Raw genomic sequence first — 27,347 nt, forward strand, 5'->3', positions numbered from 1 at the left:
CAGTGCTGAGATCTCGATGAACTCCCTTATCCTTAAACCTCACCTTGGGAAAACCAATATTTTTCTATATGACTGAAAATCATAGAATACCACTGTCCATTGTCTTCATGGAGCTATAAGTATCATCAGTGTAGACATATTAGTGGGTCCAAGGATACATATTGAAAGCCATCTATACTTGTTGATCTTAAATAACTTTTATACATGCTATCAAGAGGGCTTTCTTTCTATATCACGTGAAAAGGGAATATCTAAACATGATCATAAAGAGATAAGTTGGTAAGGAATAGGAAAGAAAAGAAAGTGTGTGTGTGTATGTGTGTGTGAGAGAGAGAGAGAGAAAGAGAGAGAGAGAGAGAGAGAGAGAGAGAGAGAGAGAGAGAGAGAGAATGATCTACAGAGGATAAACCTCTAGGAGTGATAGAAAACACTAGAATCAAGGGCTCAAATGAAGAATACAAGGCAAATTTCCTTTCTGGGAGTGAGAATGATGGGAGTAGAGAAGTCATAAAAAATTACTGAATGGATCCACTACAATTTCATGCTATCTAACTACAACTTGGATCTAAAAACTGCAAGCAATTCTATTCACTTTAAAATTTATTTATCAATCACTCTACCAATGGAGACAGAACCAGTTTCAATTTTTCTTTTATCTTCTCAATGACCTATCTCTACTCATGATTCCAATTTCAGAGGACATGTTCCTTTTATTTATCAATAAAGTGTCACCATTTCTGCATTTGATTCTAGTTTTTCTTTTCTCCTCTGGAGTTTTTTCCTCTGTAGATCATTCTCTTGGTCTATGTACTTCTCTCTCTCTCTTTTTCTCTTTTCTTTTACTTCTAATTCCTTACTAACATCTTCCTGTGAACATATTCTTGCTGTTGTTCAATTGTTTTTGTTGTTTCCAACTCTTTGTGACTTCATTTGGAGTTTTTAACAAAGATACAGACATGGTTTATCATTTCCTTCTCCTAGTCATTTTATAAATAAAAAATTGAAGCAAACAGAATAAAGTGATATGTGCAAGATCACACAGCTACTATGAATTATAGGCTATATTTGAACTCAGAAAGTTGACTCTTCCTGACCCATCATGCTATCCACACTTAGCTGTCTATGAACTTGTTCATGTGTTTTCTTTGCTATGCAGTTCCTTAACCTTATCATTCTATCATTTACAACTGAAGTTTTAGGAAAATACATTTTGTCTTCACTTTTCCATCATACACATTCATTCTTATTTGGTATCTAAACATACACATATTGAAACTGTTCTGTCAAAGGTTACTTATTACTTCTTCCTCCTCTATACTATATTATTTGATAATCTCATCATAACTTTAGGCCAATTCTTGTCAGATCTGTTTATTGAGCCCTATCATCTTTTTTTTTTTTTTTTCCACCTCTAGCCTTATATCTTGAACTGTTATGTTGGTTTTTTAAAGTCATTTTTTGAGTCATGTATGACTCTTCATGACCTCATTTTGGAGTTGTGTTGGCAAAGATACTGAGGGGTTTGATATTTCCTTCTCCAGCTCACTTTTTAGGTGAGGGAACTGAGGCAAACTGGGTTAAGTGACTTGCCTAGAGTTACACAAATACTAAGTGTCTTAAAGCTAAGTTTAAACTCAGGAAAATGTTTTCCTGTCTCTAGGCCCATTACTCTATCCACTATAATACCTAGCTTTGCCACTGGGATACGGTATAAACATCCTAAATTCAATATATATCAAACTGATTATGCTATGTTTACCTCCCAACCTTCCTCTCTTTATAACTTTTCTATTACTGTTGAGTATACCATTGTCTTCCCAGTCACCCATGTAATGTTCTTCTTGGTTCGATTTCTTTGGGGTCTCTGGGAGCAGCCTTCATTTCAGTTCAGTAATCACCACAAGAGTAGCCAGGGCTTAGAGTCCAAATCCTTTATTGTCTCCTTCAAAGTCTTATATCCTTTACTTGGGGCTCTGCTAGTTTTCTGGAGGCAGTGGTTTCAGTGAAGAAGCAAAGGATGAAAACCTGCCACCAAGGCAGTGTGAAATGAAATGAATGACTAGTCCAAGGGCTTGTGCTTCAGCCTCAGCCTTCTGTCTTCTCTGGCCTCTGAATGAACCTAGCTGAGTTTGTCCAAGCTTATATGCTCTCTCATTATAGGTGTGATCTTGTAGAACTATATTAAGTACTAAGTACATGTACTGAACTACCATTGTCTTTATCAATTCCACTGACTTAACACCTTGTAAGAATCCTTTGTTTCAAGTTCAGAGTTCTGGCCCATAACAACCCAGGCCCACAACCAGTGCCATCTTTCATTCCTCACTCTCTTTTAACTATCCATTATTTGACTTCCTTCTATGTTTTCTACTATCCAGTGACACTGGACTCTTTGCTGTTCTTTGAACATAACATTTTTGTCTCCTGATTATATGCCTGAATTGCTATATCTCTTGTCTCTAACTCATGGTTCCCATGGCTTCCTTCAAGTCTCAATTAAAACCTAACCTTCTAAAAAATGTCTCTGTTTTCTTTGCTTTAGGGCCTTTCTTCTGAGATTATTTATAATTTATCCTTTTAGTGTCTTGTTTATTTGTAGTTGTTTGTCCATTTTTCTCTTAATAGATTGTGAGCTTCTTAAGAAAATAGATCACTTTTTTAAAACTTTCTTTATACCTGACAGCTAAGTGGCAAGGTATTTCAGGCCTGAAATCATAAAATCTCAGCTGAGTTCATATCTAGGCTCAGATACTTGCTAATTGTGTGATCCTGGGCAAGCTATTTAACCTTACTTGCATCAGTTTCCTCATCTATAAAAAGAAAAGGAAATGTTTTTGCCAAAACAAACAAACAAAAAACAATCCAAAATGGATCATGAAGTATTATAACACAGTTCCCTAATTGTTCTGCCTCAGTTTCCCTAAATTGTTTTGACTCAGTTTCCCTTAATTGCAACCCTCCCCTCTGGTTCATTAGGACTGATATAATTTAGTGCTAGTTACTCTAAGGTTATAAATTGTAAATATATAAACTCAAGATAAGGAGGAATCAGACTTCCTGACACCTAACTCCTCCTAAGTCATCAAGAATTTATGGTCCTACCCCCTAACCTGTCAGAACCGAATTGATGGTCCCTGCCTGGAGATTCCCACTCACCAGAGTTTGGACTCCACCCCTTGCCTTTGTTTAGCTACCTGAGCCAAGAGCTATGAATATGTTATTGAGAACTCACATTTGATGCTGGATGCTTTGGACATCAGCTCTGGGAGCATCATGCCCCCAGCACAATCTCTCCCTCTCAGAAATCCAAATAAAATATTAAAAACTCTCTAATCTCTATCTTGCCTCAGTTTCTCCGGCATTACAGAAGATGAAGGCAGACCTAAAATAACTCAACAAAAACATGTTCAGCACGACACATAAGTTAAAAGTTAGAGAGATCTTATTAATGCTTGTTGACTTGTCAAATCATTGTTCTTTTCTGTTTTTTATCCTCTTTTATCCAAGCTCAAACATTTGAGATTATTCGCTACCCCACTTTGCTTTTCCTCCTTTGCCTTTCTTGATCTACTCTTTTCTGGTTTTCTTCTTTATGCCTCTTTTGCTCCAACAAAACTGACTCCTAATTGATCCCTGATTCTTCTCTACATTTCTCCCCATCTCTTAATTCACTCAGACTCATCTGCACCCAGAGAGAGGGGACTGAATGTGGATAACAACATAATATTTTTTGTTGTTTGCTTATATTTTGTTTCCTTTTTCCTTTTTTTTCCTTTTTGGTTTGGTTTTTCTTGTGCTGCATGATAATTGTGGAAATGTGTATAGAAGAAATATATATATTTGACATATATTGGATTGTTTATCATCTAGGGAGATGGGGTGGGCCAAAGGGAGAGAAAAGATTTTGGAGCACAGGCTTTTGCAGGGGTGGGATTCTGAAGATTATGCATGTGATGGTGGTGGGTTTTTTTTAACTTTCTTTTTTATCTTTTTTTTTAATTAAAGCTTTTTCCCCCAAAAAAATATATGCATGAGATAGCTAATTAAATACATATGCTTATATTGGATTTACATATATTTTTTACCATGTTTAATATATATTGGATTACTTATCTTTGGGAGAGAGTGGCGGGGGAAGGGGAAGGAAATTGGAACAACCTTTTACAAAGATCAGTGGTGAAAAATTATCCTTGTATATGTTTTGAAAATAAAAAACTTCAGTAAAAAATATATGTATGGATAATTTTCAACATTTCACCCTTGCAAAACCTTGTGTTCCAATTTTTTTCCCCTTTTCCCCTAGAGAGCAAGTAATAAAATATATGTTAAACATGTATAATTCTTCTATACATATTTCCAAAAATATCATGCTGCACAAGAAAAATCAGATCAAAAAGGAAAAAAAATGAGAAAAAAAACAAAATATGCATGTGTTTTGAAAACAAAAAGTTTTAATTAATTTTTTTTAAAAAATCATTCAGGCTCTCCTCCATCCCTGGAACTTCCATTTCATCTTTTCTTGCTGAGTTTTCCTAGTTTCATATTCTATTATCGTTTATGTCTAAAGCTAATCTCAAAAGTTATCTATTTTTTCTGATCCCCTCAAATGGTGATTATTTCCCTTGGATCAGGGTAGATCTCTTTTAGCAATTAAGTATTTATAATGTACTATTTTTTTTTAATTACAAATATTGGTATAGGCCAAATCTGCTCATGAAACCGTATATTCTATAGAAGTTTATAGGAACAATGTGATGTGTAAAATTTTCTCTCTTTCCTAAGGCTTAACACATAATAGGTGCTTAATGAGTTGAATTAGCCATTCTTCAAAATTTTAACATATAGTTATTTGGCATTTGTATTATCATGGTTGCCAGGATATGCTTGTTACTTTTATACTAAATTTCTTCATTCTAAAGTGAGCAATAATAATAAAAACATGGAACAAAAACTGTTCTCTTGGTGGCTGCTAAATTTGCTGGTCAAGTTTACAAATGCACATAACTTCAATTTGCTGATTTGCATTGGCTGTGCTTTACTTTGCTCATGGAAACGAAGGATGTCACATTCATTATATCTTTAGTTAGTATTTATTGTGCATTTTTCTTCTGTGCACCTTGTTAATTCTTTTTTTTTTAATTTCATGCTAAAAAAAACTAAGGTTATTTGATGCCTTTTGTACTTCCTATTTTTTCCTGACAAAATCCACGCATATTTCACTGTCTGCTATTAATTTATCCTGGCATACATTTTCATTGACATTTTTAATCAACTAATATTCTGTCTGCGTATGCATTTATATTGATATTTGTGGCTGATTTTTTAATACAAAAATAAAGTCATAGAAAAAAGCCAACCCTTTTACTTTAAAAGCCAAGTTGAAAGTCTCATCTATAGGGGGGATGTTTCACTACTTGGCTTTTGAGCAGGAAATGCTGCTACCATTCATTTGAATCACATGAATCAATATGCAATTTACAAAGGAGAGATAGTTTCATAAAAATGAAATCACCTCAAATATTTTCAAGCCTCACTTGAAACATTCAAAAATGATTTTCATATGAATGATTCCTATTCTATGAATATAGCATTTATTCTGCTTTTCATTGTAATGAAATATATCATGGGCCAAGAACAAAAGAGATTCTCTTAAACATTGACAATCATTCCATTTTGAAACTTTTTAAGGAAGTGGATAAAACTTTATGTTTTATAAAACTTTACCAACATAAATTCATCTAAATAATTATTAGTCAAGGTTTTAGATAGGATTTTTCCCCCTTCCCTGATTTCATTATATTTATCTTTTAGATATTGCAGCTTCTGAGTTTATTAAAGAAATGTTACTAAAAGCAGAAACTGTCTGGGAGTTAAAAATGAAAGAGCCCTTATCTGTTTCTTCCTTATCTCAAGAGGAGCCATATGAAGAGATCATCCATGATCTACCAGCAATTTCCAATAAACTGTAAGTACCTTCATTTTTAAAGAACAATATTCAATGATAATATCCTTGATACTTGAAAAGTGAAAGAACCCAAAGCTTTCCATTCTCATAGCATCATAATTTAAAGGTAGAGTATTGTGTTTTAGGGACAGAAAGGAGACCAATATGTGAAAGGGAATACACTATAAGAATTCTGGAATAGTATGAGATGAGGAGAGATAAGTTATGATGGGCTTTGAAAGTCAAAGGATTTTATTTTTTATTTTAAAAGTATTATAATAGAAAACCATTGAATTTATGAATGAAGTGATGAGGGACTACATGAACCAGAGTGGTTGGATAGTTGCAATGTAAGGAGAAAGGAGGGGGAGTTCTTAGTGAATGGCTTTGAATTTTTCAAAAAGTATAGCTAATACAGGAGTGATAACTTGATAAAGAAAGAAGTAATATGCCTTACATATTAGTGTCAGGAAAATATTCAGCTCACTCACTCTTCAATAGCCTAAGTGGTAATACATTATTATGGGGATTATTCAAATGGGGAATAAGAGCTACTATCTCTTAAAAATGTTATTAGGTGTCAACTCAGTGGAATGCCTCCAGGTTAATGCTCTAAAAACTTTTCCTTAGCTTTTTGCTAATTAGCATGTTTATTACTGACTTAAATGTATATTTATTATACTTATGAAATTTGTCTAAGAAAAATTACCAAAACTTTGGACAATAGAATCAAGATACAAGAAGAATTCAACAGACTAGAAAAAATAAAGGGTACATAATATAAATAATATATTGTAAATAAGTTTGAAGTAATAGGATCATAGATAAACAGCTGAATGATATCTTAGAGGCCATTTAATACAGTCTCCTTATTTGATAGATGATGAAAATTATGGACTTGGTTATACAGAGAAGTCACAGTGACAGGATCTGACCTTGAGTTGTCTATCTCCCAAAGCTAGTATTCTTTCCCCTCTACCACTTTCAGCTGGATTTAAATCATCTACACAGGATGGGAGTAAAATTGGAAAGGATCAATGAGCTAGGAATTTTGAACTGTTTGTGGTAAAAGTTCAACACTATTTGGAATTGAACTTGTGTTCAGATATTTGGTCACCTTGAGCAAATCACTTAATTTACTAATCCTCAATTTCTTCATTTTCAAAACAGATAGTAAAACATTACCTACTTTTCTAAGCTTATTATGAAAAAAAAAGTTTGTAAGCATTAAAAATATATTTCCATATGTGCTACATCTATATAAATAATCATTTTCTCTAATTTTACTTATTGGAATTTTATTTCTAAGCTCATATATCAATTTCTATTGATAATTCTCTTAATCACAACATTTGACAATTACTTGGGGAAATTGATGAAAGAAAAAACCCTATACATAGCTAGGAAAGACAGTGGTACCATTGACTAGGATGTCACAATGATTGTCACAAATAGTCTGAATAACTGAACAAGAAGTATGAGTAGGGGTTAACAAATAAACCAGAATAGGTACAGTTGGTCAAAAAGAAAAATAAAAGAATTCTGAAACTGCAAGGTCACAAAAATCAATATGTATAAAACCCCATGAATCAGTCCCTTCCTTTCTATAACTACCATTGTTGAATCATTGTCCAATCATGTCTGACTCTTTGAGAACCCAATTGGGCTTTTTTGGTGAAAACCAAGTAGTTTGCCATTTCCTTTATCCATTTATTTTACCAATGAGGATACTGAGGCAAACAGAGTTAAGAGTTGCCCAGAGTCAAACATCTAACTGAGGCCAGATTTAAACTCAGGAAGATGAGAATTCCTGTTGCCATGCTCAGCTCACTACCCACTGTGCCATCTAGTTTTCCTATATGTTTTATGTCTCCTCTCCATGTTTTGTGGTCTCTATATGTTTTATGTCTCCTCAGCCTGTATGCTGAGGAGGTATCTTCAGGATTGTGTAATTCCATCAGTTTTATTAGCACTAAATCTTGGTTCTTATACAATCTGCTTCTTACCTACTTTCATGATTTTATTTCCTAGTGCCTGTCTTTAAAAACCCAATGCTCCTCCCCTCCCTTCTTTCAAGACTGCCTTTTTTTTTCTTCTTTATCTGCCTTCTAAGAAAAAAAAGTCTGAATATAAATCCTGGATTGGATATATAATATATATCCAATACATGGAATTGTAGCCAGGCATTCCAGTTGAATTCAACTTTTCATGATCTTATTTTGGACTTTCCTGATAAAGATACTTTCAAATTATTTTTAAAGTAATGAAATTTAAATATATCGTAAAATTTTTTTTTTTCTGTGGTGCTAGGTTCCTTTTTTTACTTAAAAACATAGAAGTACAAAGTGTTATCACTATTTTCGATGTCAATGCTTTACTCATACACAAATTCAAAATAATTGCGTATATGATGAGATAGTGTCATTTTTAATGCGAACATTCCCTTTGGTTTATTTTTCACATAGGAAATTTAAAAAATGAACATGAAATAAGCAAGTTCTCCCTTGAGAGGTTATATACATATACACATATAAGGTTATATACAACTTTTCTCTCATATTTAATTTGTGTATTAGGAAATAGGTTAAAAAGTGTAGGAAGAGCAGGAAAAGAGGAGAAAATGTGGAAGTATAAGTAGTCAATAGTATACATGATCTGCTCAGTTAATGTAAGCGTTTATTTCCATATTTTTGCTGATTTTATGAAATATTGTATTTAATCAATATTGTTGTTCAGTTGTGTCTGATTCTTCATGATGATAGTACTATTTGTGGAATTTTCTTGGCAAAGATATGGAGTTGTTATCCATTTCTTTTCTCATGGATTAAGGTAAACAATAACTAGCCAGTAAGTATCTTAGATGAGATTTGAACCCAGACTTAGCACTCTATCCACTGAGCCAATGTGGCAAGCCCCTATTATTTCACCAGTGAAAAATAACCAAATCCAATTACATTTCATCTTTAACTCAAAACATTAGAGAGATACCTAAGCTTCAGAAGACTAGGTGGCGGTCCCATAGTCAAAGAAGGCAATATTAGAAGGAGGATGAAGTCTAGAAATTTTCTGACTCCAAGTCTAATCCTCTACACTATGCTACCTCTCAAATGTTGGATTTTTTTTTAACAATAATTATATTGAGTTGGCAGGCACTTAAAATGTTGAAATAAATGACACATTTCAATACTTCTCGTCCTTGATGAAATTTAATTACAGATATAGTTATAGAAAAAAAAATTACTGATTTAGTAGTAATGATTAAAGCCAAGTAGCTTTAAAACCCTATTCAAGTGCAAAAAAGAAATGGGTAGTACTTTTAATTCTTACAAATAAAAAATGTATTGCTTATCTTATGTTTTAGTTCAATAAGTATTCATTAGGCATACACAACATGCCAGATATTGTACTATGCACAGGGGCTGCAAAAGTAAAAATGGGATTGTCCCTTACTTCAATGAGTTTATAATTTATTAGGAGAAAAATATATGCATATATAAATATACACAAAATATATCCAAAGTAATTTAGGGATGGAAGGCATTAAAAACTGAAAAGAAATCAGAAAAGTGTTCGTGTAGAATTCAGTGATTTAGGTCTTGAAGAAAAAAAAGAGAATCCAAAAAGAGGAGTTGAGGGGGAAGTATATTCCAGGCTTGGACAGCCATTATAAAGACACAGAGATTGTAAATACAGTATGAGAGAAATAGCAAGAATGACAATTTGACTGTATGTAATGAGTCCAAACTTCATTGTTTAGGCATTCCTTCCTTTTACTGGGGGAAAAAATATTGAAATCTCAAAACCTGAGATGATGAAATGAGAAAAATCCTAAGTGCAATATATTTCATGACTACATTCTTGAAATTCAGGAAATTTAAGAATTACAAGGAGAGAAAGTAATGACAGAATCTGTTGTACATAGTCAAAGATGAACAACAAAAAAGTGAGAACAATTTAATATTAGAGAATGTGGAAGGACTGACTCTCTGATGGTGGAGTGATGCCCCTTTTTTCTCATGCATTTCTCAAGTCAGTCATCTCCAAATAGTTTAATCATTGTTATTTTTCAGGATTAAATTAAAAATTAACATGGGCTTACCTGAAGGAAGTTTTATCTGATGTGACACTCTTCCTGGCCCTTGTCCTTTCTCTAACCCTTCCATTCCTTTCCACATTGTATTCCAGTGATGACCTATTAATGCAAAAAAAAAAAAAAAAAATGGAAGCAGATATCATCAGTGACATAACATTGTCACTGGTTCAAGGATGATTAGGCAAAGTCCTAGTTACAAGCTATACAGAAATTTTGTAGAGAGATTGACTTTCCTTTGGTTGTCTCCCATATTTCAATATCTTCAAAATTGCCAATGAAAATCAGTATTTGTGTTTAAATATTTTATTCATACATTCATTCATGCTTCTCTAGATATTTAAACAGGAAATTTATTATGATCTATTAAATAATAATACTCTGACCTTTATAGAATAGAGTTACTATATTGTCATATTTCATTCTCCTGGAATATTATTAGCTCATTTTACAGATGAAGAAACTGAGACTGAGAAGTTGACATGCTCATGGGCTTATAGCTAGCTTAATGGGATAGAGATAAAATTCAAACCCAGATGTTTTCAATTCTTAAGTCTCTTGTTTTTTTCCACTATGTCATTCACCCTAAGTGAGTTTGTAAGCTTGGTAAGGCAGATACAATTGTGCTTCTACAGTTATTTTTCTTGCTGTTCCCAGATTACCACTGGCAATTTTTGATAGTTGTATGAAACAGTTGTTCTTCTAAATGTATCATTGACCCAGAATGACCTATGGTTTTTCAAAATCAACACAACTTCAGTCTACTTAACTGCAGTGAAATGGCATCAGCTGAGATAAATTCCAGGAGAGCTAGCAACCCTGGAGTCTGCATATTTATTTGAAAACTATTGTGCCGCTGTTATAATGGGAAGTGAGGCTGCAGCTGACCGTGTTCAGGCTTTGGATTTTGTTACTATGTCTTGAGGGATTTGTGGAATTAAGTGAAATCCTGCAAATACACAGACATACTTCTATTACATTCTTTATGTATTTCTGTTAAAATTCTTCTGCTGTTGTTTAACAGATGACTTTTCAGGAGCCAGAAGAAGGAGCTTATATAAGGAAGTGCATGAATAAGGGAAGCAAATTTACTGAAAAGCACTTCTACATGCCTGCCAGTTCTTCTCATTTGAAAAAAAAAAAAAAAAAAAAAAAAAAAAAAAGCTTCTTTTTAAACAAATATTTCCCCCTAAAACTAGGTTTGAGACTCGAGGTAAAATTTCATCATTTCTGTTTGTGTTACTAAAAAGAGCACCAGATAGACCTCAGCACTTTGAAATCTGGATAAAGCAAAGAGCTATACATGTTGAGCCCCAAGAGTGCAATCAAAAGATCTTGTTTGTCTTTGCTTTTGTCTATGCTGACATGTATTGACTTTTTTTTAAATCAAGAAAGTCATGTCACAGAGAGAGAGAGAGAGAGAGAGAGAGAGAGAGAGAGAGAGAGAGAGAGAGAGACAGAGAGAGACAGAGAGAGAATTTAGACAAAATGTAAACTTTAGAGGTGACACTCAGATCTGAGTGACTCAAGTCAATGGGAGGGGTAGACAGCGCTCTGCCTTATGAAGACAATTAAATTAGTGACCCCATCTCACAGCACAGGTTACCTGTTGCCCTAATACCCATTTCCAGAATATTTGGAGGAATCTTGATGAACCCTAAGAATCTTCCTCAAAAGACAATTTTTAAAATGAGAAATTTACCTAGCATTCCATGCAGTTTTGTAATAGAACTATATGAAAACTTTATGAGATAACAGTTCTTGTCTATAAATTCTAGATAGGAAGTAATGTCCTATTATTAATTTCTTTTGTTTGTTTGTGAATTAGTACATGAATAAGTATTCTTTAAAACTAACAAGGATAATCCTGCAGGCATAGCCATAATAATATCATGGCTTGTTTCTCTCCCTATCCCATCAACATAACCCTTCCCCTGATTCTTTACCAGGGAAAATAATAATCTGATGGTTCATTTTATGTTTTGTCTAGTAGTATTCTTCTCTAATTCTTCAAAAATACAATGTATCTAATCATAATTAAAGCAAAGAATTCAGAACAGTAATAAATCTAGAAGAGGTTAGTGTGTCAATGCTTTATTTTACAAACCTCTGTCTGAAAATTCCCAGAAGTCTAAATATGTCAAGCTGCTTGATATGTAATAGTGATAATTAAATACACATATCTAAAGAAACTGAGACTGAGAAGTTGACATGCTCGTGGGCATATAGCTAGCTTAATGGGATAGAGATATCCATATCCTTCTCATCTGACTTAGCAGTTCCCATCATTTTATTTTATAGCTCTTAGTTTGCTTCTGCTGTTTCTGGTCATTTTGCTATTTTAGATTAGTACTAGACATCATAAATCTGTTGAAAGATTTGACTTTTTCTTCTCTCTCTTTTTTCTTTTCTGAGCATTTCTCATTTGGGACTTTAGGATCATGTTCCTTTCGTTCACAAGATTCTGGGAAATAAAATAAAATAAATTCTTCCCAATGACTTGTTGAGTATAGCATGTGACTCACACATTTTTCCTCTTCAGTCTTTCTGCATCCTCAAAAAGGCAGGGAAATGAAGAGGGAAGAATTAGTCAAATATAAGCTCTAGTTACATTTTTAGATCTAATACATTTTTGCCCTATTCAATAAATTTATGTGCCTTGCAAATGATGCTGTTTCAGAGGCTTAATTATATCATATTACTTATAGTATAATTAAATGGAAATTAATAATGGTATAAGTCACATAGAAAGAGACATAGCATGATCTTATATAGTTGTTTCCTAGAGAAGACTAAATACAAAAGTACATGTTACAAAGTAATTTCCTATTAATATATTATTATGTAACAGTATATATTTGAACTATGGAAAAAGTTTTTACCTTATATAAACTTTTTAAATCTGAGTGCCATTTTACTCAAAAGGAAAGTTACAACTCTGTATCAGGAGTTACCACTGTCTATCTCTCCTGTTTTTCTGGTCATATTTCTCTCACTCTGTCAGTGATCCCATATTCTCAGTTACTATTACCCTTTGTTATCCAGGCAGGATAGTGCTATATAAATGACCCTCACAATTCTTTACAGGGGTGTTTTGTTCTCTTTGCTTTCTTGGGGCCTCCAAAGATGGATTATCATGCAAAAAAGGAATTTCTTCTGGATTCCTACCTACCCTTTTTACCCTGTTTTGGGCAGATGTTCTTTTCTGTCCAAGGCAATCTTATTATTTACATTCCTAAAATGGCTAAACTACAGCTTCTTGTTCTTCTAAATAAATGAGATAATATTGTTGATTCAAGTCCAAATGAGAATTTGTGAACCATAATTAAGAGATTTTCTTACTAATAGAAAATTAGATTTTTATTTTCTAGACCTATTTCCTTTCATAAGTAATTCATATTTTGAATGAGGACAGAAGAACTAAATTAAATATTGGAGACATTTCTAACAATAGATTTGCATCTCACTCAGATTCTTTTATTAAAAAAAAACATAATGTAGACAATTTTACATCTTGTCTGTGGGTTTTAGATACACACTTGAGGACTAGAATTCATATCATGTGAATGCAGACCTGTATCATCCTCATTTGTCCACCAAGTGTCCATTTACAACTTTTTTTTTTTTAATTTTAGTGTCATCTTACTCCATCAATGCAAATCAGTAGAACAAGTGCTATAGCAATTAAGAATCTGTCTCTTACTACCTTTGTGACTTTAGGTAAACCACTTCAATTCTGAAGGCTTCAATTTTTTCATCTAGAAAATGGGGGGAAGGGAAGTTGAATTCAAAGATATCTACAATCTCTTCTAGCTCTAAACCAATGATCCTACAGTCTTTTGAATTAGTGGATAGACCTTCTAAGGGCTCAATTGCTCAAATGCCTCTAAAATTATGTCTTTATTTCCAAGAAAATGCAACAAATTCCAAGCTATTGCTGGTTATGATACATTACCTTTGTCAGAACCTGATCTTTCTCAGGAGCTATGTTTACTAATGGATTTTCTTTAGGTTAATTATACAATAGTTCTTTTTCACATGTTTTTCAAGGCAATATATATATATATATGTCTCCTATATTTTGGCTCTGCCTTGAATTAGTTAGTAAGTACAGTCTATATTTATTTATTTGCTTTTTATTTTACTAAGTTTATTTATTTTTAATACATATTGTTTTATGAATCATATTGGAAGAGAAAAATCAGAAGAAAAGGGAAAAACCATGGGAAAAAAATAAAAAAGCAGAAAAAAGAAGTGTACATAGCATGTGTCATTTTACATTTAATCTCCCTAGAATTTTTCTGGATGCAGGTGGTATCTTCTGCCCAAAGTCTATTGGGATTGCTTTGGATCACTGAACCACTGAGGAGAACCAAGTCTTTTATAGTTGAAGTATTGTACATTCTTGCTGTTATTATGTACAATGTATTCCTGGTTCTGCTTGTTTCATTCAGCATCAGTTCATATAAATCTTTCCAGGCCTTTCTATAATCAGCTTGTTCATCATTTTTTAAAAATAGAACAATAATATTACATTACGTTCATGTACCTCAGCTTGTTCAGCCATTCCCCAAATGACAGGAATCTACTCCTTTTCCAGTCCTTTGTTACCATAAAAAGAGGTGCTACAAACATTTTTATGCATGTGGGACCTTTTCCCTCCTTTATGATTTCCTTGGGATACAGACTCAGTAATGGCACTTCTGGGTTAAAAGATATGCACAGTTTTATAGCCTTTTTCTGACATATTATTTTCCAGTTTTCCCAGAAATTTTTGTCAAATAGTAAGTTCTATTACAGAAACAGAATTTTGGGGATTTATCAAATACTAGATTGCTATATGTAGATTATATCATGTGTATCTAATCTATTCCACTGATCTACCACTCTATTTCTTAGCCAGTACTAAATGGTTTTGATTACTGCAGCTTTATAATATAATTTTAGCCATCCTTTGTATTTTTTCATTAATTCCCTAGATATTCTTAACATTTTCTTCTTCCAGATGAATTTTGTTATTATTTTTTCTAGTTCTATAAATTAATTTTGACAGTTTGATTGGTATGGCACTGAACAAATAGATCAATTTGTGAAGAATTGTCATTATTATTATATTAGCTCAGCCTAGCCATGAACAATTGATATATTTCCAATTGTTTAGATCTGATTTTATTTGTGTGAGAAGTGTTTGTAATTGTGTTCATAGACCACCCCTCCCAAGTATTTTATTTTGTCCACAGTATTTTAAAATAGAATTTCTCTTTCTATTTCTTGCTGATGGGCTTTGTTAGTAATATGTAGAAATGCTTATGATTTGTGTGGGTACAATTTATGTTTAAAAGTTATTTGCCACTATCTGGTGGTAATGATAGAGTTGCTTAGAATCTTTTTGCTTGTTTGTTTGTTTGCTTAATGATGAAAAAAAATTGTCCAGATTTCCTATTTGGTTCTAGTTTATATATATATTTTTTTAAAGCATGATGTATTTCCCCTCCTTTTTTTACTGTTTTCAATTAAATTTCAATCCAAAGCTCTCTAGCATCACTCACAGATTTTCATTAATTTTGGAATCTCTCTTTGCCAGCTATTTTGATCCTAGTTTTTTAAGTGGAGAAAGTCAAGAAAGGCTAATTGAATTCCTTTCAGTAATTAAGTGATAAAAGTATTCACTTGAGCATTAGAATTCAGAACTATTCTGATATGCCATTGATTTAACTCCTCCCCCACCACACTAATTCTACAACATATAATCATATGAGTTCACATTTATGTTCTTTTAATTTTATTTTCAAGACCTCCTGTTTTACCTTTTGTTTTTTGTTTTCACATTCCATTTTTGTAGCACTATCTTAGACATGATGGGTAATAATTGCTGCTTTTGTTAGCAATAATTTATATTTCTGCTTTCCTTTTCAGAAGTAAAATACCAGCTACAGATACATTTACTCAGCGTGCCATATTTATATGTTTAAAGGAAAAAAAACAAGTAAAATTTAATGCCCCACTATGTATATTTTTATCTTCCTTCTCCATTTTCTAGAACTAAGGTTCTTTTTCACACTCCAATCTTTCTAGTATCTTTTTATTAAAAATAAAATTAAACAAACCCTGGTATTAGGCATATATAAAGTACTTTTTAAAATTCAAAATAAATTTTATCATTATTATTCCCTTTTTTTGACCACATGAAATTTTAATTCTTCCTGATTAAGTTCACAAGTAATTTATCCTAATCCTCCTTCCAAAATTTGATTTTTCATAGTATGTGAATATGTATCCATTGATACTTATTACCTTAAGGCATATCATTAAAATTATCTCATTTCCTTCCTCTAGAATGCCTTCATCTTTTGCCTCTCACTACCTGTCCAAATACTATCTTTCAATCAAAACTTATAACGTTTCACTTTCTCCATTAAGTATTTCCTACTATCTTTCAGTGTAACCGATTTCTTTTTATACACTATGAGGAAATTGTAATCTACTTTTCTAAATGTATATACTACTTGTAGTGTTTAGTACTTAGATTAGCAATTGATTATACACCATTTCAAATTGTCTATTCATTTCTTTTTAAAAATATACTCCGTTTTTTGCTTAAATGTTGTACAAACTGGGAAAAACAATTATAAACTTCTGAGGACAAGGTTCTTGAAAAATTATATTTTTTGTTTCTTTAGTTCACATAGTTTTAATAATAGGCACCACAAAGTACACAATGAATATATTTAAATACTCGCAAAAGACAAAGTAATGTACATCTCAATTGTCACATATTAATATTTTCAACATCTTGATATGTTAGCTTTGTATGTTGGCAAGCTGTTTGGTGGAACCCCAAAAATACATACATACAAACAACCCTTCCAATTGCTATATTCAGAATCTTATGAACATAGAATTTTCTATAGATTTGTGCATGTAGCTTAATTTTACCACTAATAATGGATTTCTCATATATTAAACATTTTATTTGGATCCTGGGCCTTAATATTGAAATGTAATCCAAATGTGGTAGTGCACAACTGTATTCTTGGCTATTGGAAAGCTGAGATTGTTAGATTAGTTGATCTCAACAGTTCTGATCAATAGTAGAATGAAAGATGATGTGTCTGCATTAAATCTAGTAACCAATAGAAGGAGCACTCAGGAAAGAAGAGCCACCAGAATCCCTAAGGAAGAGCGACTAGGTAGAAGACTGTACCAATCAGCAACAGAATCTGCCCCTAAGTGGCTATTGCACCTCAAAATCGGACAAAGTGAGAAAATCCGGTCAAAAGAAAAAGAAAAAGTGGGAAGGAAAAATGGAAGGAAGAAAAGAAGAAAAAGAAAAGAGAAAAAAGGAAAGTTCCAAATATATGTGTAATGAAAAAAAAAAAACTTAAAGAGCTATAACTTTATTCTTTAAGATAAATTAGAAGTCATCCTTCTGGAAACAAAGGCACAGGAAATTTAGATTATTTGCCCAAACATACAGCAAAATGGCAAATCTAGATGTAGATTTTAAAGTCTCTACTTCCAATGTTCTTTTCACTCCATGTATTATCTTTCCTTAATTTACTACATTTTTCAATATCAAAAATAAAATATAACCAAACATTCGCAGATTCTTATGATTTGAAATGCTCTGATAAATAATACATAATATATTTTATATTTAGTTCATTTTAGTAAACAAAAAAATCAGTTTTCCCCTCTTCTGTATCCCACTGTAAAAAGAAAATAAAGACAATCCTCATAACAGGCATACAACCAAAATTAATTCCATTGTTACCTATGACCAAATAAATATAAATACAAATACATATTTGTTTTGTTGTTATTTAATAATCTTTATTCATATCTGACTCTTTGGGATTCCCTTTTGAGATTTTCTTAGCAAAGATGTTGGTGTGGTTTGCAATTTTTCTTCAGTTCATTTGTCTGAGACTACATTTGATCTCAGGTCTTTGGGCATTTGAATTTTAATCAGGAGCAGAGTATAAAAGTAGTGGTCTAGGCAAAATAAATATGTGTATTTATTAGTTAATTAAATATGTATACAATACCATTGGCTCATTTGTATGGCAAAATTTAGCAAAATATATTACTAGGATTTTATTAATAAAATGTTCTGTTTATTTCTCCTTGGACAGTGCACATGGAAAAACAATACAATCTGAAAATAAAACCTGTTAGAACCAAGAAATATGAAAAGTTTTTTATATATGAATTCAAACTAGTTGGGAATAATGGAATCTATCCAGTTTATAATATTATCAAACCAAAGTCATAACATTTTTTTTCATTTACTTCCATTGGAGAACTTCATTTCAACTAACATTTATGATATTAGTATATTGTTTAAAATACAAAATTTACTTAGTAATATAAATACATATTACAACAGATGCATTTTATTTTTTACTGGATTTTATAACTTTGTCTTTATTGTGGTGTTTGTAATATATTACCATTTTTGAATATCTAGATCAGGTTGTTCATTCAACTTTTAAATTGTTTATTGATTTATGTGCCTATCATACCCAAATATAAATCAATTAATATTATCTTTGGGGTATTTAATTTTGGGTGCTGTGTAAATTTAATTTAAAGTGAAAATGTGAATTTCCAATTAATATTTTGTTGGTTTCAATAGCAGCCCAATTTCTGTAGCAACCAATTTAATGGAATAGTATTTAATTCTCCTGCTGATATCTCATTTTAGAATATGAAGAGGCAGTTTTTTCTCTGCATAGAATTATTGCTATACAAACTTGTTATTAGTCATGATGGTTTGGATTTGTTGGAGAAATTAAAGGACAACTAATTGTCTTCTCGATTCTTTCTTTTAGCAGTCCACTGCTGTTACCAATTGCTAAACAAGACAGTTTATTAGAAAAAGACACCATGTTCAAAGATGCCACAAAAGGCATAAGTAAGCAGCAGTCTCAAGACAACATTCCTGAAAGCATCACAGCAAATGTACCAGCCAAGCTTGAACAGGTATTGTGTTTGTTTTTCTAATCCCAGTAATGATGTCTTGCCAAAGATTTTTAGCTCTGTAGAGGGAGATCTGTAGAGATAGAGACAGATAGAAGGGAAATACACACACACACACACACACACACACACACACACACACAGAGTTATCAAACAAAGACAGAGAGGCAGAGAGAAAGAGAGATGGAGAGAAAGAGATAAAAAGAAAGAGAATGGAAAAGAAAGAAAGAAAGAAAGAAAGAAAGAAAGAAAGAAAGAAAGAAAGAAAGAAAGAAAAATAGATCGATCTAAGGCTTAGTTTAGAGTCTGGATCACCAACCTTGGTGTTTCTCCCACCTACAGACCTAATACAAATTTGAAAAGGCAGGGGGAAAATTTATTGGGAGGGCCCACACTGTATTATTGCTACATTTAATTATAGATTATGTTTATCCACATGGGGAACTGAAATATGGACACATGAATCAACAATGCCCTAAGTCTCAGAAGTCTCAGAGTCAAACTCTGTGAATGTTCAGATAGAAGCATATTCACCTTGATACCCCAATGGGTTAGTTCTTTAGCACTAAAGGACTTATTTCACTCTTCCTCAAAACAAATACATTCTCCTTTCTATTTGCTCTTAGTTTATTTTGATTGTGTGCAGGCCTACACATGATTTAAAAATGTATTTATTATATATCAAACATAATTCAGTCGTTAACAAAGATGCTTCATGTGCTCAAGGAGAAGCAGTATGGGATAATGTAAAGATCCCCTTTTTCCTAGCATGTATCGCAGTAATAATTTTCTATCTTCAGTGAAAGAGAAGGGCCATTTCCAGGGAACTGATATAGGATATTTGGGCTAATTATTTCTGAAATGTTCCCAAGACAGGAAAGACTAATCCATCAATATGAACTTCAATTATGTAGAATTTAATGTGATGCAATATGTGAAAATGATATCAAAAGCATAAAAGGTATCTACAAACATAAAGTGACAGTGCTGTTTTCTGATTATTTTATTACTATCATTGCTTAATTTTGTATTAACTAATTTTAACAGCTTGGATATTCCTGCTCTATATCAAAAATTCGATCTTCCTAAACATTTTTGGCACACACAGAGATTTAATCCCCATCTGCTCCCCATGTGTGCAATCCCATCTGCTCCCATGTGTGCAATTATCACCTCTTCCCTGGATTCCAGAGCCTATATATTCTGTCAAGGACAGTTAAGTGGTGTAGTGGATTGATGACTGGCTTTGCAGTAAGGAAATCTCAAGTACAAATCTGGCCTCAGACATTAGCTATATGACTCTGGGCAAGTTGCTTAATCCTGTTAAACTCAAGTTTCTTCATCTGTAAAATGAATTGAAGAAGAAAATGGCAAAATATTCAAGTATTGTTGTCTAGAAAACTATAATAGGGTTATGAAAAGCTGCACATGACTGAAATGACTGAATCACCATATTTCACTAGATTAGTTATACTTCATAGACTCCTTACAAATCCACTTTTAGCCTTCAGCTTTCTGGACTATTCCCAGGACTTAACATGTCATCTCCTGTTTCAGGTAAATTGCCTAGGTGATTCCCTCTTCCTAGAACATAATATATCCTTTTTCAAGCTTTTTAGAACTTTCATAGTCTTTTAATGTTTGACTCATCTTTTGTATAGCATTCTATAACATCACCCCATATCCTACCAAATCTTTCTTGCTCTGGCTTAATTGTTCTGTGCCTTCTTTATTTTTTCTAGAAAACTTATTCTGATTCTCTCATTTACCCTAATGTCTCTTTATTTAATATTATATAGCAAATATCTGTGTAGATATTGTGTTCTCTTATTCCCCTTCTCTCAAATAAAATACAACTTACTTAAACCAGTCTCAATTCTTTTCAGATGTCATGCAATGAAAATTTTTTGCTTATTAAATTATTTGTGGTTAAATAGCTAGTAAATGAACAAGCTAGGATTAAAAGTTGGACTTCTAGCTCTTACTCTAGTCTTATTTATACAACTTCACAATAATGCATTTTTAAAAAGCAGTTTAATGGAAAATAAGAGAAAAGAGGTAAACTACACTATTTGACAATTAATACTTAGGTTTGTCTACCAAAAATTCATCTGTGTTTCAAGATTTTTTTTTTCTGACCAACAATTATAGAAACTCAGTTGTATCTGTTGTTGAATACCAACAAATCTACTAAGATTGAGGAAGATTATCACCAGTTAGCTACAGAGTGATAGAATAGGTAGATAGATAGATGGATGTATAGATGAATAGAAACATTTTATGCAAATGTATTTATATGAGAATATACATATAGAAACAAATATATTTAAAAGCAAAAAATACATATATATTCACTTATTTGTATTGATACATCTAGTAACACATGGTATTGTTAAGAAGATACACATAATGAGCCAGCAATAGAGAAAGAGAAGAACAGTCATACAGGAAGGGAGAGGGGGAAGAATCAAAAGAAAGTCACTAACAATTCAGAGAGTAAATAACATAGTATACGGGAGGAAGAGGAAGCCAACAATGCTCATTCCAGAAGATAATTCAAGATGAATGAGAGCTGATAGTGGTGGGGGAAGGATTTGTCCATTATTATTTAAGAGTTACTTTGCCATTTTTCACTTCAGTAATTACCAGTAGTTATTCAACAAATCTAATTGATTTGTCTTACCTTTTTTCTCTCGTCCTCCCTTAATTTCTAGCTCTCCTGAAGCTATATATGCAGTAGATAATAAACCTATCACTATAGCAATTCTAGAAGTTTGTTTCTACCCCTACCAAGCAAGATAAATTAGTTAACATTTGTGAGCTGCATTCTCTTTCACCTGTTTTATGAATATGGTGGGAGAGGCAATCTGTCAATTTAAAAATAAATTCATTGATCCTAAGATAGACATATAATTTCATGTTATTTATTACAAATAATTTCTTACTTTCCCTCTTACCCCTCCCAGGGAGGGCTAGATTATCATGTCTGAAAGTTCCTGGAAATCATTGACCCAATTTCAACTTTCCAGTCACAGTCTAAAAATCACCTAACCTTTTTTATGGAAGTGGCATGATTTTCCCTTCCAAAATCTTCCATCTCCTTAACAATGGATACCACCTTTCCCCATAATTTTGAATGATTTATAGTTTAAAGAAGTTTGTTGGAATATTAGAACTGTTTTGTATGACATGGGAGACACTGCCTGAAAGAAGACATCCTTGAAGTACTGACCTCCTTGACTGTTTTAATTACCAGCTGTGTGACTTTGAGCAACTTTTATCTTTATTTATCTCAGTTTCCTCAATTTTAAAACAGGAATAACAGCATCTTGGAGGGTTGTTGTGAGGATCAAATGAGATACTATTTTTAAATCGTTTAGCGCATTGCCTAGCATATGGTAAGCACTATAATAATGCTTATTCCCTTTTCTTCCCCTGATGTAATTAAAAATTAATCAATCATCAGTTAATTAAAACATTAATAATTAATAAATGTAATTAAGAACCCTGAAATGTAAACTAATCCTTTTTAAGCTTATTGTCAGTCAATTATCAGTCAGTCAAATAACATTTATAATGAGTATTCATTATGATGGCATCTATTAAAATATTACCCTTACAATTTTAAGGATTGATGTTAAGTCTAGGAAGTGATAGGCAAAAATTTTATGTTTAATGATTTTCTTGTTACAGATGAGGCTTTTTGTTGTTTCTCAGGGATATTTGCAAGTTTGTATTTGCAATATGGGACTTTGACATATTTTATATAAGAAATATTAGTGAACTACCTGATTGTGTTTTTCTAGGCATCCTACAGATGATAAATATTGCAACCCATAGTGTGTGTTGCAAAATTTCACCATTTAATTCCACACTCAGCAACAATCAATTCATTCAGGATTCTTAAATGTAAACTTACAATTTCTGATGGTTATGAGCTGGTCTTTAATTGCTAACATAATTCTGCAGCATATCTTTGCAACATATAAGTTCCCGTGGATATCTCCATGTAGGGAGCCTTTTGATTTTTCTTTTTGGCATCATCTACTTAAGAGTTCTTTTCAAAGAAAAATCTCTTTCAATTTCTTTCAATAAATCTTTTCAGGTAGACCTGAACTTTTTTTTTAATAGCTTTATGCTTAATTCATAAATTAATTTTAAGTTAACCAGGATGCTTGCAGGTTAAATCTCCCTACTGACTCAAGCTCAAATAATTAATTCCCTATTCTTCCTTGGTATATTATTATTATTAATCATGTTTTTTATTACTATTATGGTTATTGTCATCATCCCCATCATCATTCACATTTACTTCCTTATATTTTTGATGGATTTAACATAGAAATTGTTTTAATACAAATAGCTTCTCTGATGATTGATGGATGACTATTGATAGATAACTAGATGACAAAGTAAAATTGAAATGGATATTACAAGAATATTGACTTAGAAATTATAAATTAACATCATTTGTTATATAGTATATTGTTATTTATTTTGTTAAACATTTCTCAATTTTAATCTTGCTCAGCTTCACTTAGGAGTTTTACAGGCAGAAGACTATGAGTTTGACAGCTCTGATGTAGACCATTTCATAGGTATATAAAATAGCTATTTTTTGAAACTTCATTAAAAGAATTGCAAGAAGATATAAATAATGTATACTTCATCCTGTTTCCACATTTCACATTTTGGACACTTCATTACATTTAGTTTGAAAGTTTTATATATATTTGGTATGGTAACATCTCTTTTACAAGTCAATAATTTTCAGCAGTGATCATGTCTGTGATAATACCCTATTTTCAAGAGAGTTTATGTATAGAATATGCAGGAATATTTGGGAGGTAATATTTTTAGCATGGAGACTGTTGTTATGTGAGTTTATAAAATACAGTGAGTTTTGAAGGACATTGTTTTTTGTAGTTATTACTATTTTTACCTTTCTCCTAATGTTAGTGTGTATTTAGTTACATTTTCCTAGTAGGATTTTTTTCTATAGATACTAATTCATTATGTGTTTTGGTAGTTTACTTCAGATAATATTTTCTTGGTTGAGATTATCAGGTCAATTTCTTATTTTTGATGGGATAATTTAAATTAAGATCTTCCAATTCAAGTTTTAAACCTTTTAAATCAAGTGCTATTTTTAAATATTCTACTTCAAGAAAAAAAGGAAAGAGAAACTAGAAATTTTTACACAAATTGGTTAGCTTTTTATTAATTATTTAGTTGAATGTTTTCAAAATAGACATTTCACACTAAAAAGCAAAAATTTTGGAACATAAGTAGATTCTCTATCCTGTATTGCACTATTTTTAGTAGTATTTCATCTAGATATATTAGAATTAATCTTGGGCTATTTACTTTTCCATTAAAGTATGAAGAGCCATTATTCAGATTTATGTTCATATATTATTAACAGAGATCAGCAGAGTACTTCACATGGTGTTTTTCAAATAGATCATGCATTCATACTCCATGTACTGTGTAGATGAGGCTTTCTCAGAGTGAGTATAGGGCTCTCCAGTAACTGAACTGAATGTATGCATTTTAATAAGAAAGTTATTAAGCAGACTTATAAAAACTATAGTTTTTTAAAAAACTCTTAATTCTTCAAGCCTATTATAAATGTATATACAGTTATCCCTTTCTTATCACAACTTTCTCCATTGTAGCTTCAACATATTGGTGGGGGGATCAGCATAAGAAATTAAATAAAAATTTTAGGGAGTTTTGAGGCAGATGCAGATGAGCAGATGACACTGTAAAAGTTTAGAAACTCAAAAAAGCATAATATGTATGTATAATATTGTTTATAATGTATTTTATCTTTTAATATCATAATAATCCAGAGTTCTTCTCTAGTATAAAGGGGAAAATCATTATTAAATAATAAGTATTTAGTAATATTTAATAACTCAATTACCCTAATTTACATATGTGCATGAATAGCTATATCATCTATATCTATATAGATAGATAAATGATACATTAATTAATGCCAGTTGATTCGAAGCAAAGTTTCTTTTGATTATTTAATGATGCATATTTAGTGAAGGTAATGATGCCATCTATATATTCTATAAATACATACAGTACTTCAAACTAAACATTAAATAATGAATATCAAAGAAAGCCTGCTAAGAGTATTGAGTATTGCTAACATCTAAAAAGGTGCAAAACACTTATTCAATGTCTTTATCACCTCTTCTACTTTTTATTTCTACTTCTCTCCATCCTAGTTATTCTATGTCCATTTCTATTTCATTGATTCTTCCTTATTCATTCTTTTTTTTTTATCCTTTTGCGTTTTGCCACTTTTCCTATCTCTCATCTGCCATATGTATGCAGTCCCATCTTTTCATCTCTATTTTCTAATGTCCTTTGTCCCTCATTACCATAGATTAAGCCTCAGAAAATTATTGATGTAATGGTAAATCAAGCCTATGTTTGTTTATTTGTTTTTTTAATATTCTTTTTTAGTTTACTGGATGTATAAAAATAGTTGATGGGTCTACAACCATAGTTTGCCATCCCCTGCTATCGACCATGGATCAACTCTTTTGTTTGTATCCTGAAGTTGATAAAAATATAGATACCCACTAAAAGATGTGGAAATGTTGGGTACCCAGAATGGGATAAGTAAGAAATTAGATCCCTTTATGACTTTATCTTCTGGATCTCACCTGTACCAAATAGTTCCTCTGAGTTCAGTAAAAAATGTTTTATTGACCTCAGAACCTTGAAAATATCCTGCTTTCTTTTCTAAGATTGCTGCTTCTATGCAAATACTTTATTATATCTTTATTGAAAAGATAACAATCATGTTCACTGCAATACATTGCTATTGTTAATTTTTTTTACCATGTTTTTGCATAGAATGTTGACACTGACCAGTCAATACTGCTATTTGTCATTATCCACCTAAAGATATTTTCATGAACACATATTTTCATTGTTTTTCATTAATTGTATTCTCTCATAAGCATGTATATTTAAAGATCAGAAAAAGGAAGATGAACTTCTGAAAATCTATTTTAATATTAATGATGTGATTGTTTTCATCCTGATCACTATGAAATTTTGCTACGCATAAGGCCAAAGGACCTATTACTTCATCTATTCATACAATGTGTTTTTAAACACTCAATATGATAAGGTTAGTATATCTTGACTTTTTTTTAAAACATCATCCAAATACTTTCTCTAATGTAACAGCTGTAGCACTGATCAGAATTTCTGAGAATACCAATGAGATATGATAACTTTTTCAGGCTTGGCAGAACAAATGTTGAGCTGGTTTTTAGGAGAATTCATATATAAAATTTGCATGGGGATAGCTGGAGTAGACTTTCTGGAAGGATTTTATTTTTTTATTATCTTTTGTATAAATAGTTCTTTTGAAGGTAAAGAAAAAATCATAGCTCAGAATTCCTTAGAAATTAGAACTGCATTTTAATTTTCCCCTTAGAGGACTCCTTTGAGAATTGAATATGCATATTGGCTTGTTTCTACATTATTCTTTAAGTGCCATACTATTTATTTCAGATGGTACCAAGGACCTGCAAATATTTAATAGAAAATAAATGATATTTATAATCATCACTAAATAGACTGTGTCCATACATCCAACCACATGTATTATGTTTGTATCTTTCATAAGTGAAGAGGAAACCAATGACCCACTCTCAGTGGAGAATTTATTTTTACTTTTTTCCCCTCTTGTTTATTAATTTGTACTATTTAAGCCATTTCCTTGGGTTCATGGCACACAGTTGAAAATGGCCTCTGAGATTTAGAGGGCAAGTCTTTGTGATTTTAGTAAAGAATAACACTCCTTCCTCCACAAAGGAAACAAACATGATATTGGTTAAATCAGTATTATTTTTATCTGCATTAAGAAACATCCCACAGATATAATGGAATTTTCTTAAACATTATACAGTAAGAAAAAACTCATTTTAAAAACTCTTAATATTTTAAGCAAGGCAACAAGCATTTATAGGAGCTGTCCCACTGAGGCCATTTGACAGAGGTTCATTTATTGCTTCATTCCTTCCTTCCTTCCTTCCTTCCTTCCTTCATTCTCTCTTCCCTCTCTCACTCCTTTGATATCTTAGGGTTCACAGGCTAGATTTGTTTCTTTACTACCATGTCTTAAAATCAGATCACTCTAGCTCTCATTGATTGGCCAACAAAAGGTCCCAGGCCAAGCCCATTTGTTTTGTTTTGTTTTGTTTTTTGTTTGTTTGTTTGTTTGTTTGTTTTTGGGGGGTTTTTTTGGCCCTGATTGACTCACAGTGAAAGTAATTGTTGCTCTTTTGACCA

The 27,347-nt window shown here is 31.9% G+C and overlaps 1 protein-coding gene across 1 annotated transcript in view; it reads left to right on the forward strand.

Annotated features, from left to right (window-relative positions):
* MYO16 (myosin XVI) overlaps positions 1 to 27,347 on the forward strand; it is a 713,480-nt gene that overhangs the window by 237,470 nt on the left and 448,663 nt on the right. Inside the window, exons 9-10 of the mRNA XM_031958702.1 lie at positions 5,812 to 5,965; positions 18,869 to 19,019. Coding sequence (XP_031814562.1) covers positions 5,812 to 5,965; positions 18,869 to 19,019 — 305 coding nt within the window. The remainder of the gene's footprint in view (positions 1 to 5,811; positions 5,966 to 18,868; positions 19,020 to 27,347) is intronic.

The sequence above is a fragment of the Sarcophilus harrisii genome, chromosome 3 (genome assembly GCF_902635505.1).
Source record: "Sarcophilus harrisii chromosome 3, mSarHar1.11, whole genome shotgun sequence".
In the NCBI taxonomy this organism is placed as follows: Eukaryota; Metazoa; Chordata; class Mammalia; order Dasyuromorphia; family Dasyuridae; genus Sarcophilus; species Sarcophilus harrisii.